This window comes from Mixophyes fleayi, chromosome 3 (genome assembly GCF_038048845.1).
Source record: "Mixophyes fleayi isolate aMixFle1 chromosome 3, aMixFle1.hap1, whole genome shotgun sequence".
In the NCBI taxonomy this organism is placed as follows: domain Eukaryota; kingdom Metazoa; phylum Chordata; class Amphibia; order Anura; family Limnodynastidae; genus Mixophyes; species Mixophyes fleayi.
In genome coordinates, this window is record NC_134404.1 from 10173059 (window position 1) to 10187180 (window position 14122).

The 14122-nt window shown below is 40.7% G+C and overlaps 1 protein-coding gene across 1 annotated transcript in view; it reads left to right on the plus strand.

Annotated features, from left to right (window-relative positions):
• The window catches only part of DPYSL5 (dihydropyrimidinase like 5), a 90429-nt gene extending 77047 nt beyond the window's left edge, over positions 1-13382 (plus strand). The window contains exons 12-14 of the mRNA XM_075201097.1: positions 8087-8255; positions 9714-10530; positions 10709-13382. Of these exons, the coding sequence (XP_075057198.1) occupies positions 8087-8255; positions 9714-9799 (255 nt within the window). The 3' untranslated portion in view covers positions 9800-10530; positions 10709-13382. The remainder of the gene's footprint in view (positions 1-8086; positions 8256-9713; positions 10531-10708) is intronic.
• Positions 13383-14122: the final 740 nt, after the last annotated feature.

Below are 14122 nucleotides of genomic sequence, written 5' to 3' on the forward strand. Positions count from 1 at the left end.
AAACACAGAACAGGAAAAACTACAACTTCATGCTGGACAACTGTTTTAGCCTTGCCTCAGGTGCTACCAACTGCATTCGAGGCCTCCCAGAATAGGTTCAGGAGTGCACTTGGACCCTTCTTTGAGTGTTGGCCCCTCTGCAGTGGGTGAAATGGGCACCAGTGTGTCTCTGCTACCCTTGAAGCCGTGATGCTGGTAGCCTACACCTGGTACCTGTCTGTCTAATCACCTGAGCCTAAGAAATTACTGCTCCACAACTTACTCTCCCAATCCAACATCCTGACAGTTAGTGTAACTTTTCAGGAAACAGTGCTTTGGACGTTCTCGGTTGCTGTCTCACCATTTACCTTCCCTCTCAAGGTCTAAACTATCCTCTCAGTTAAAATCTCATCTCAAGAGGGGTCAAGAACATCTTAAAAATCGACAGGTTAAGAGGCTGCCCAGGAGTGATCTTTGGTAGCGGGGAAGGACTAGTGGCTGAAGCTATCAGTCACTTCAATCAAGTTACAACTCATATTCTATTCAATTCATTCTACCTAGTACCGTTACTTTATGTTCACACTGGTTTGTGGCTAATCGAAAGTATGTAATTTGTCACCACTACTCATACATTATACATTTATTATCAATAACATGAATACCCCTATCACCTATTATAACTCTAGGGCTATCACATTGAATAACAAAAGCTTTGAGTATGACATAGTAATACATTTTTAGACACATTTCAATACACCTTTACCTAGACATAGTTTATCGGTACACCAGTGTATACTTGAGGATTCTGCAAGGTGGTAATTAGATGACGTGGATTTGTTTTACCTGGAGAAAAACCCATCTGCAGGAGGGATATGGGATGGCTCTATTGGTATCATTTTACTGACATTCTCTTAATCAAGATAGGACGTTGCCGTCCTACTAGCTTGAGAAGAAACGTCTGGTGCACCCCAATATACTCTTAACAGCTTGCACATACCTTCTATACCCAGCTGAGCCAAACCATGTGCTGCCTCCGCTGGGTCTGGAAGATACACTCTGGGAGCTACTGGTCTACCTTGTCCATCTCTCCAGGGTCCGCCAGACTCCTTACCACATCTCTTCACCTTCCAGACAGTTAATTCTTCAGGTAACACAAATCTTCATATATTAACCAATATGTGTATGTGTGCAGATTTGTGTGTGTGTTCACATTTTAAAACTAAAACAATACAATGAAAAACAAAACAAAACATTTGTTAGCTGTCACATAAAACCCTGCTGTCTATTTGACAGCTATGTTCGCCCTGGTGTGACAGCCATGTATGGTCGTGTGTGTAAGTTTGGACTTTACTAGCAGCTACTTCAGTTGGTAACTGAGTCACTGTATAAAGTCCTCTATGTAGTGTCCTACTCATGTGCCGGTATTGCTTTAAAGGATTTCTCAGTCACCTCAACATCGCCCCCTAGACTAGAAAAATGCTGAAGACCAATGTATATCAATTGATTTTTCCTCTGCCAACTCACATGCCATTCTCAATACCTCACATTCAGCTACTTGACTAAGTGAGAAAGACAAAGGGGTCTATTTCTATAACACTTTCTTCAAATATAACAGTACCCAGTACATGTCTGTCAAACAGTGAAAAAATATAAAACACAAAAATTCTACATTTTCTAGGGTTTCACATTATGTCGTATCTTGTGGAAAAAATCCTACTTCAATGTTCTACACAGAGATGCATATCTGTTTGTCTACCCTCCAGCAATCTCCTGTCTCCACCCGTTGTGCGTACATATAAAGGCACATTTATGTCGAGGAGGCACAAAACACAAAAAACACCAAAACAGATATGCATCTATAAAAACATGAATTGTATTTCCACACAAAAAAAACTTTCTGCTTAAAATTATCAGCTTCTATACACATAACACCAAACCCCTGACTGTTTCTGTAACTCATGTCAATCTAGTGTGTACATCCCTGAATTTGTCTTATATAAAAAAATATTTTAGCCCCATTAATGAGACTGTGTCTATGTCTTTTTTGTATCTATACAAGAGCAGAGAGAGCGAGAGAGACTAGCATAGATGTAAAGAATGAGAAATAAGAAAGCAATGAATAATAGGAATACAAAGATTTGAATACAAGGGTTTGAAAACAAACATACATGCAGAAAGGGAGATTTTACAGCAAAAATGACAGCTGGATTGGACTCTATGAGAAAATGGCTGTATTCATTTCACTAATCCCCTTAGCTATTTGCTTAACTGTGACCCCTCCCCATACTTGACTAGGGGGTCATACATCAACCGTGCAATCCAGTGTCGTCCGTCATTTGTTCATTAAGAACTCAGTATCACATTAACTACATACCTTTTCAATGGACTTTCTGACTTATGACAGAGAAATGTAAAAATTAACTCTTGATGACTCATGTGAGATACACAAAACGATATTTTGGAGCAAAGTATGTACATACTTCATTTTTGGATAATGATTCTCAGCCAAACAAATTAGCATGAGCCACTGCTGCCTAAAAAAAAGAGTGTTCCAATGATCCATTGTTAATTAGTCTTTCAAGAGTAATCTTTCTATTTCTCTATCCCACCCCTTTAAACACTAAGTCTATATTTCTTATGTGTACCCTTATCTGTGAGAAGAAAAATAAGATAGTTATCTTAAAACAGCAAACAAAACAAACATTTCCATTCTTTACCATCGGCCAGCGATCAGAAAATCAAGCATGTGACAACATAAAACAAACACAATCAACAAAGATTACTTTCTAAATCAGTTTTTTTTCTAAACTTGCACATTAATACTTACCACAGATTATTATTTGCCTTGCCTGGTCCTAATGTCCTAGCTTTTGCTCTAATATTTTCTTTGCAATCTTTCCTCAAATGTCCCTTCATAAGACAGTTAAAACACTTCAAAGATTTCTGTTTCTTTCGTCCCTTATAGTGGTTTTTATAATTCTGAGGTTCTGAATGTAATTTTCTTAACACCTGGATGCCCAACATCATTAACCTATCACTCTGCGCTTTTTCCTTTTTACATATATTTTTATCATGTTCTACAGCATTCTCTCGAATTTCATTTACCGTGAGACCTCTCCAATTAGGAAAAGAGGTTTGTATCCAGGTCCTTAGATCCTCCCGGAGGCCGTCCATTAGTACTGCAACAGCTACCTCCCTATGATGTGGATTTTCCCTTATATCTGATATCCCTGTGTACTTAATCATGACTGCTAGAGCCCTAGAAAAATAATCAGTTGTAATCTCATTACCCTTTTGTTTGATTGTGAATATTTTTCCACATTCCACTGTCACTGGGAAATATATGGCCAACTGTGTGATTATACGTCCAATATTATCCTGATTGACATCCTCAGTTAAGGGTTTATCCTTCTCCAACCTACAATCCTTAATGAACTTTTGTATATCAGTATCGAGAGGAAGACAAGCTCTAAACAACACTCGCCAATCATTATTAGTAGGCTCGTGTGCATTACCTAAATGTCTAATAAATTTCTGACACTTGGCCAAATCTTTTCTAGGATCAAGGAAATCAGACATAATTGTAAATAGTTCCATCTTAGTCCATGGAAAATACATTGCTACATGTTTCATGGGAACTACACCATCTCTGTCCGCTTTCCCATTGGGAACTGCTGTTGTGCGGACAGGATATAAGCCTACCAAATCACTATGTTCTGAACTAGTTGCTGGAATCGCTGTTGCAGTACAATGAATGTCTCCCCCTTTGACAACCTTTACATTATTCTCACCAATTTCAGCCGCTGCCCCTGCTGGTGGAACCATCTCCTTTCCTTGTCCGTGTATGTTACTGGCATGGGCAATGGCTGTAATGACTGTGGGTACATCTTCTTCTTCTAAAACATTACTTAAGACATCATACAACTTACTCATTACACTTTTAAAATTTTTGGTATTGGCTGTACCTACCACCCCAACCACATATCTGGCGGCGAGGGTGCGCATGCGCTTATTTCTCCACGCTTTGTAACGCTCACTTCCCTTGCCACGTGTACCCTTCTTGTTGCCACAATTTTAAACAGTCATCATGTTCAATTCTCGTTTTTGTTGATTTAATCAACCGTACTTTATCTCTAACATTATTTAACACCTCTGAGTCAAAACTACCTATGTTTGGGAAAGGTTTCACACACTCCCGGGTCATCTTGACTCATTTGTCGCAGTATGCCGTTGCATACGCACCGTATTTATTATACATAACATACTTTGCCGAACCAACCGGCCATTCATTAGGCAGCACACAACTGGCCATGACTTCTTGGCCCTGGACGATTTCAACAGGTACGTCCCCGTAAAAATATCAATGCCTTTCCTAGTTTGAGTACTTTACCATTGTTTGCAACTGATATCAATCAAGAATATCAGTGGTTGCAGTGTATTTCCTCCCACATCTCCCAAGTTGCAATCACGGCTGCACTAAATCAACCATGCGGTCCGATCGCACCGCTTTCGGATACTAACTATCAGTAAACTTTGCGATTACTATTGGGAATTCCGCGAAACCTGTTATTTTCGCTTCGAGTATACCTGCCATGCATACTCTATGGTGTCTCTTTATCACCTGCTCTTTGTTAGAACAGAACACCACTTCACACAAAGGTTTCTTTATATCCTGTTCACACCGAGAACAGAACCTTTGTTGCCAGGTCCTCTTTTTACCATGCCCCGTCAGACACACCTGAACCATAGCGCTATCAATTTTCAACAGTTCCACGCTGCCATCCCAATACTCAATCATGGCCTTATCATGCGGTGGAATCGCACCGCTTAAACCAGTTATCAATAAACATCGTGATTAGTATTGGGCGCACGTGCAAAACAAAACCTATATTCCATTACCAGTATACTTTTGTCTTTATGTACTTATATTCACATACACACACAACCTTTTGTTTTCTGTACAGAAAATAAATTTCCCAAACAATGGCACTATCTTTTCAGAGATTTTACCAAGTGATTACACTATGCATATATAACAGACTATGATCATGACTGTTTACACACGTGGCAACAATACCGGAAATACACATACTCAATGGAGGAAGTACACATACCCTATGCAATGCAATACCCTTTAAAACACAAAACGACAATAAAAAGAAACATTTTTCTTTCTTGTCCCTAGATTCAAATTAGCGTTCCTTCAGACTATGCAACAATGGACATTCGGTTTCGCAACAGAGTGAACCACAGGTCTTGAACACATTGCGTTCTTTCCCATATGAGACGCGTCCGTCAATCCACCCTTTGTTGAGGAACCGAAAACCGTAAGCGTTGCATACCTGCCGATAACGTAACCTCCAAACTCAGAGCCCCCAAATTATTAAAGTAATTCTATCATTTTCAAATAAGCATTGCATAGGCGATTGTATTGTGTTTCCAACGCACAAAGTGATTTATTTTAGCAGATGTAAAAAGTTAACAGTTCAATACAAGATTATAATATAATACATTAAGGTACAGCCAATACCGAAAGATACATACATACCGCTGCGCTACGCTGCACTACCACGGGCACCAGTGAACAGTAGTTCACCCTTGAACACTGTGGTCAGAGTAGACTGAAAACTGGGAGCGCAGCTATGATCATATATACATTCAGTGTTACAGAGAGAACAATGCAGATGACTTGGCTTGCTTCTATAGGTCCAGACTTCGGGTGGGTCCAGGGTAAACAGAACATAGGCTAGTTCAAACAACCCCCTCAAAGGCTGAGGTCAACATTCCAGATGATTCTCCCGCCCAGAAACCAGTTGCAACTAGTCCATTAGCATTTTACAGTCTGATATCAATCTGACAAGATATTGCCTAACATCAATAACTAGAGTATGCAATATGCGATCTCTTCGGCGATGGAACCGGACAGCTGCTGATGAATAGGGGAATAAAATGATATCAGACATGACACATTTCCTATAACCTGAACCTTAAATAACACTGAAGTGTACAAATAATCATAATATATATAAACTAGTAATAAACTAAATACTATCTGCTCATAAATTACTGTATAACGGAACCAATATGAATATGAATTATATAAATAACTAAATGTTGTAATGTGTACGTGCGTATTTTACCATGAGATCGCCGTATGCCACGTGTAGCGTGGCATATTGAGTGCAATCGACCAATAAAACAATATTAACCAATATACTTGCGTTCATCCAATTATACGACTTCGACACTGTGATAAGTATAGACAAATTTGATGTATTAAAAATGCATATTCAATAATATTTTTTTTTATATATTATTAAAATCACATACTGCACTATAATTCATAAGTCTTTAGTTACCTTCTAAGCAGTCAGGTCCCACTATCCATGCTGTTCTTCTATAAAGTCCTTTAAGTGAATTGCAGACTCCAATGTAAGTATATGCTAATGAAATAAAGATGTTCTTAGAAATATTTCCACTGCTAATATGGCAAGAAATAGAACAGAAAATAGAGCAACCTGAATAGTCCCACTGGTTAGTAGATATTGAGGTAGAATTTATAAAGCGTAAAGTTAATAAAACTGTGAGGATACTGGGTTTAACACAACAACACAGCTGGCATACCCGGTACTTATCCAAGGTTCAAAATCACCCAGGCAAATATCCGAAATAAAGTTTATTTAACAAAATGGTAGCACAAAACAGCAACAACAGATGTAAATAATAATAACTTCCAACAAATATCACTACAGTCTGGCATAGACAACATACAGGGTATAATAAACACACCTCACCAGTATCCTTGTTACTTTCGGGGACTGCTGCCTCTCTCCTTTAAGGCTACCAGCAAACTTAGTGGCCCAAAGTAACTGTCACACCGCTTTCGACGGACACAGAGCTCCCCAATACCTGGAGAGGTAGATCAGGGCAACGGCAGTACTCCAGGGACTGATTGTCCCTTTCCTGTCAGGGGCAGAGATTAATATATCTCAACGCTAGCCTGACCTCAGCTATCACTCTTAAGTGAATGCCAATTTGCTATCCTCCCTAGGTGTCTTTTAAGCCCAGAAATGTCCTTATCAGCAATTCCAGGACTGGCCTGATTGGGTAATTTCCAGTGTTTACTTTTTCACAGGTTAACATACAGACCAGGAGATAGCAGATGAATCACTCCTGATTTAATTAGGAACAGGTATTGTTATGTGGCTATACAGCAGATTTTGCGTAAACATGAAAGATCACAATCCAGACACACTTACATTTGAATACACAATGCCTTCCTCTGTCTGTGGGCCCGTTTCCTATACTAGCACACATAGACCCCCATCTAAACAAATTTAAGAGACCCCCTGGTGTGATGTACAATAATACAGGACTGGTGGACAATAATCCTTTTTGCCTAGACTGAAACAATGGACTAGTCTGCATGTTAACGATACAGGCTGGCAGTTATTTAACTACTTTCAAAATAGAATATACACAAGCTTAAATATGACTGACAAATATGAGGGGAAGAGAGGGTTAGAAAAAGTATATGTTTTATAGTCCGCAGTCATCTCCTTTCCCCACAAAAACTGGTGTTGAATTTAGCAAGAGATTACTTGCACCTGATGCCTGTTCTCCTCCGGATACTGCAGTGTGCCGTCTGACCCACAATATCTTCTGGGTCAGACGGGTCTTGAGTGTCGTATATTCGGATTTTGGTATATTTGTAAAGGAGCACTCTCAGCCATAACCCTGACGCATTTCATTACTCCGTCAGTGACTCTATCAAAGGGATAGATATATGATAATATAATATTTAGAACATTCTTTGAACAATAGAATCCAAGTCATTTCCTGGATTCCACCAGAACTAAATAATTGAGGACACATGTTTGTAGAGATCAACTGTGTGGGGTGGTTGGTTGGGAGTTTCCTACAAATTTTTCATGTTTGTTATTTTAGTGTGCTTAAGTACGAATTTGCTGATATTGATGTATTTCCATTCTGAGAGCTGTCTACTATGAATATTGGCTGTTATGTTCTATCACTGTGCTAATTTTTATTTTTTTTTAAACTACAGCTTTAAAAATATGTGTATTTATTTTCTCCATTATGTTTTAAGACATTAAGCCTAAAATCTGTAGACCGTACTCCATACCAGGGGGATGTGGCAGTTGTGGTACATTCTGGGAAAAAGGAAACAGGAAGTCCATTAGCAGACACTCCAACTCGACCATCAACTCGCCATGGTGGCATGCGGGATCTTCACGAATCCGGCTTCAGCTTATCCGGTAAGAGGTGAAGGCACATTTGACAGATCTGTAAAATGTTCTGGATTGATTTGCCCGTAGTCCATTTGCATACAAGGAAGTTTACCACTCGAGGTGGCTATTTAGTACCTCCATCTAATGGGTGGGAATGATAGCCCAACATAGCTACTGGAATAATAAAAACTAGTTTTATTAAGTAGTAGTCAACACAAAACACTAGCATAACAGTATAATGCACAAACATAGGAAAAACGTTCATCTCGAATAACCTTGAACACTCATAGAGTTTACCCTCCTCCTGGGGCTCAGACTTTAGATCCTTCCAGACACAAAGTGGTAGTAGGCAGGTCCTCTCAATTCATAGTCCTAGAAAGCAAAGTCTATGGGCAGTAGCCTTAGCAAAATCCAGTTGTACAAGGACCACATACCCTAGTCCACTACAGACAGTATACAGGACACTAATGTTTACAGATCCAACCACAGGCACTAGCGCCCCTCAGTTTTGTTGGGTCCATCCCATTTCCTTATCACAGTTTCAACCAACCAGTTAACTATAATAACTCTTGCCAGCTCGCCAGTAGTCCGCAAATCCAGGCATTCAGTCTAACCAGTCAGGATCCTTGACTCCCAGTCTTGACTCAGCAGTAGACTGAGGAATCCCCTCCCTTAAGAGTTTTTACTATTTTGCTTTTTCCCATCCTTGTGGTGAAGCTCTTTCATTGGCCAAAGGAGTAGGGACTGGGTAAGACTGGAGTGGTTTGGACTGTCTGAAATTGTCCCTTCTCTACTCCACATATAGAGGGCTCCGAACAGTCTGAGCCTGGGCACTGGGGAACATTAAAGTGGCTGAGCTCACACAATGATCTGTTGGATTGTGAGATAAGAGTCCCAGTGCTGGGGATTCACAACTTGACCACTTCCTTGGCACCGGGCTTACATATCATTAGTACACCCACTGCCAATATTTGTAATGGAACACCAAGGGGGTACAAGCATTGTAAGGGAACTTAACCCTTACCTGGGGAAATGGGCACCATGCAGGCTTGACCTTTATTAGATGGACCCTGGCACCCTATTTCACCACATCAGCTCTCAACTATTCCCCCAAAGTCTTTCTGCTTTAGAGGCATTAATGAGTTAGAGGGGAGTTTGGATTTATCCCCAATTGATCTGTATTGCTAAAAGTGCAGGAAAACTATTTCTAGTAGGATTCTAGACTTCTTTAGATGTATTTGCTGTTACATTTTACCAGTAGAAATTCAGGAGCTAACACAAAAGTACTTAAATGTTTTAGAGTTAGCTCTGTCTCCATAATAGTGATAATGCATGAAATCCAGATGCACCCACAGATTTATCCTATACGAGTGAAATTAACACACATGTGTAAGATACTGAACAGTTTATCAATCTGCTTACAGCTGGGTAGTAATGGTAATAGAGACCACATCACTATAACGTTCTCCTCCTTCTCTCCCGCAGGTGCACAGATTGATGACCATGTCCCAAAACGAGCCTCCGCCCGAATCCTTGCCCCTCCCGGGGGGAGATCCAGTGGGATCTGGTAATCAGCACTGATTTGCACCCACCAATTCTTGGGTCCATTACACCCCACTCCTGCAGGAGATCAGCACTACTGCCCCCCCCCATCACACACATCATGTAAACTCACCTGTAATCAAGATAGTGGGGATCCACCGAGACTCCACTTGTAATCTCCCAGTGACCAACACAACACTGCAATGTCTGCGGCCGGGAGAACAGTGTATCATCGTCTCCATCAAAACTGAAACAAATCTTCTGCCCAAAACGCCTGCCGCTGATGTCTTATTCCCTTATTTACCGTAGTGATAGCTGATGTTGTGTGCTGTGCTGTGTATGTGTGGGAGATGTAGACCTACGAGTGTGTGGAAGGATGTAACTGTGAACTGACTGGCCAGCAGTTGTCTCATGTGCCATGGAGATATTGCTGTTACAAGTAATATCATGCCCCTTGCACTTATCAGGTCCATGGATATCTAAATATGGATCCTCAACAGTCAGATCTGTAATCCTGATTCTTGCATCTCTTTATATAGTACCCCCATGACATATGTTATTGCTTTCAAATAACGTGTAACAATGTCTAAACAGTGCTAGTAGGTGCCTGGTCATAGAATATGCAGTAATTCCCAGGACCAGGGGCTGCCAGAAGAGGCATCTGCCTGATACCAGGAGTAGCTCCAAAACTGAGCCCCCTCCATTTATCATCTTCTCTACAATCAGAGAATCAGAAGAAGTCTCCTGGACCTGTATACAAGTCATTGGGCTAGATTTACTAAGCTGCGGGTTTGAAAAAGTGGGGATGTTGCCTATAGCAACCAATCAGATTCTAGCTTTCATTTATTTAGTACCTTCTACAAAATGAAAGCTAGAATCTGATTGGTTGCTATAGGCAACATCCCCACTTTTTCAAACCCGCAGCTTAGTAAATCTAGCCCTTTGTCTTCATACTCAATGTCAATATACTGCATGAGATACAGACTGGCTTTATTACCAAACCCTTGTGTTCTGCCACTGCTAAGCAATACAAACCATCTGCTTCTGCCCAGTCCTGGTCATATCCTACCATGTTAAACTGCGGCACCCCTTCCCATGGTAATATATGCACCATAGAGCAAACAAAATCATGCCCCCATATATCCTGCTATGGGATTAAGATATAGCTCCATCATTTCATACCCAATGGGCTGCACTAAAACCAAGGGACGAGCTAAACGCGGGAGATACATCATGAGTTTTTCTGACTGCTCCTGATGAAGAGTGTTGTTTAAATTACCAGACCGAGGCAGCCTGTTCCTTCCCTGCAGTATTGGAACTAAGAATGGCAGAAAGCCTGCTTGTAGCTCCAGAACAGCTGGAGAGTAACAAGGGTCCAGTGGATGGTGAGATGGGCAGAAGGTTGGCAGGTTGTAGGAGAGGCATTGAGAGAGTATGAAGACAAGAAGAGGTTGAACAGACACGTGAGCAGCCAATGACCATGTCTCTGCAGGAATAACAGAGAACAGCTGAATTATTTCAGTGTTATAAAGTGGTCAGAGTTTAGAATAACTAGACCTTGGCTTCCATTTATCTCTGTTTACCTGGCACAGCCTTGATTTAGCCACTGGAACATTTGACTTGGAAACTTTGTTTTCACAACTTCAGTCTAACCTTTCCCAGAATGGGCATCCCAGCTATGTTCATACGGCTGATAAAGTAACATGTGATATTGACACTTATTGGAACACACTAAAAGTTTGGTTAGTAATATTCTGTGGTCTCGCTGATCCCACTTCCTATTCTGATAAGGCTTCCAACTCCATCATGAATGATCCAAAGTACAGCAATATCTGGGTGATTTTGGTGAAGTTATTTCCCTCACTTGAAAGTCTGACGGGTGTACACAGATTATGTACAATTTTACAGTATACTGTGTTTGAACCAAGGTGTATTGTTGACTCTATTGTGGTCATTATGATAATATGCTTGGTCATACACAGGCGATGCTGGCTGACAGTATGGGTGCAGTAAACCAACGGCACTGTGTCTGGAAGTGGGAATGCAGCAGTTGAACTAGTTGTACGAGTTTTCTGGAAGACAAGCAGATAAAATGGGGTTTGCAGACAGATAAATGTCCTTGTATCTCTGCCATTGTCTTTTTGCGGTGCCATTAGCTGCTGTCACACATTCATCATTATTAAAGTGCTCCACCGCCTAACTGCCTTCCCGTCAGACTCTTCGGCTGCATCGACCGACTCTCACGTATATTCTAACAGCAATAACTTCTGCCTGACCTCTGTGACTGAAGGAAGGTCATACAGCGCCTCGGTTCTCTTGTCTGTAAAACAATGTGCTGTAACCTGTTTAGTGTATCAGGGGATAATGTTGAATCATATATGCATTAAGTGCCACTTATCATCACACATGAACCATGCCCCAACCCATCCACACACCTTAGGGGTTTGGAGTACAGTTGGTTTGCACACACTGGGGAATCAGTCCAAATAAAAAACATTACACAAGGGTTACAAAAAATGTATATATATCGAATAGTGAATACATTGCGGTATACAAGTCCCTCGTGAAGGAAAGATGCTCGATAGTGCCCCAGAGTTTGTTAGTTATAGTAAAACTTCATGTAAATGGCAAGTGTAAAGGGGCAAAGGGCTCCCATGGTCTACATCAATGATTACATAAGTAGGGAATGGATTCTCAAAGGAAAGTGTATCTTTATCAACAATTGCATATGTAGGGAAGGATTCTCTAAAAAAGTACAGTGAAATCAGTGATTTTAGAAAATTTCAGACCGTTTATCAAGCATTTTTTAGAAAGGATTCTATAAAGATCTGTAGAGTTATATCAGTGATAACAGTATGTATCTAGAGGAGTTTGTAAAGATTCTCACATAATATGTATCTCGGTCAGTGATTGCTGTGAGGGGAGGAAGCTATTTAGTCGATGTAGATCTAAAACATTCTCTCATATTTCAGTCTTTAGGAGGCTGAGTGAGGTATTGTGGGTACTAAATGAAAGGCAAAAACTACATAACTGACAGCATTCAACAGACAGGCAGTTGATTGCTGTCCATCTGTGGTAGAGCTTCTGCTGGGACTTGTAGTTCCACCACAGCTAGAGAGCCAATGAGATTTCTCCTGAGTCTATTGATATACCATATAGACACTGCTGTGTCACTGTGATAAATCTGGTGTGATAAGTCTCGCCCTGGACTTTAGTGTGTGTTTCCGAGTTGTGGTGTTTTGTACATGTTGTAATAGGTTGTTTTGTTATGCATTTTTCTGCTGTACAGTTTTGAGTTTTATTTATTGACCTACAGTATGTTGTGTAATATGAGAGTGACAGACAATATCACACAGACTGCATTCCTTACACTCTGCTGTGAAAACCGCGGCACGCTTCTCCCCGCCAATGTAATGGTGCTAGAGGTAAATTGCACTAATCTCCACGACACAGCCCCCCTTTCTGTTGTCCTCTGTCCTGTACCCCCCAACCCCTGCCAGCTCACAAGCCACAGTGCCAATGCGTTTGTTTCCTGCCCTGTGGCTTGCCAACAATGAGGGAAGAAATAGTGGATTCTGGTACAAATTTTCATTAAAATGTAACAACTTCAAATGTCTGTTGTCTTTCTTCACTGTCTCATTCTTTATATGTTCCAAGTAATGATACAATTAGGATTTTTATTATCTTACAAACTGAAACAAGACAAATGGTTGCAGCTAGTGATACATGTAACATATTTTGGAGTCTGCAAATCTGACAATATGTAAAAACTTATGAAAACGTTTCTACATGCAACAGTAAAGATAAACTGTCAACTATATCAAAGGTTATAACAAAGTACAGGAGGGAAACATTCTACAAAGGAAGAGAAGTATTAGAACACGAGGACATGTACTGACACTGAGGGGAAGAGAAGTATTAGAACACGAGGACATGTACTGACACTGGGGGGAAGAGAAGTATTAGAACACGAGGACATGTACTGACACTGGGGGGAAGAGAAGTATTAGAACACGAGGACATGTACTGACACTGGGGGGAAGAGAAGTATTAGAACATGAGGACATGTACTGACACTGGGGGGAAGAGAAGTATTAGAACACGAGGACATGTACTGACACTGGGGGGAAGAGAAGTATTAGAACACGAGGACATGTACTGACACTGGGGGGGAAGAGAAGTATTAGAACACGAGGACATGTACTGACACTGGGGGGAAGAGAAGTATTAGAACATGAGGACATGTACTGACACTGGGGGGAAGAGAAGTATTAGAACACGAGGACATGTACTGACACTGGGGGGAAGAGAAGTATTAGAACACGAGGACATGTACTGACACTGGGGGGAAG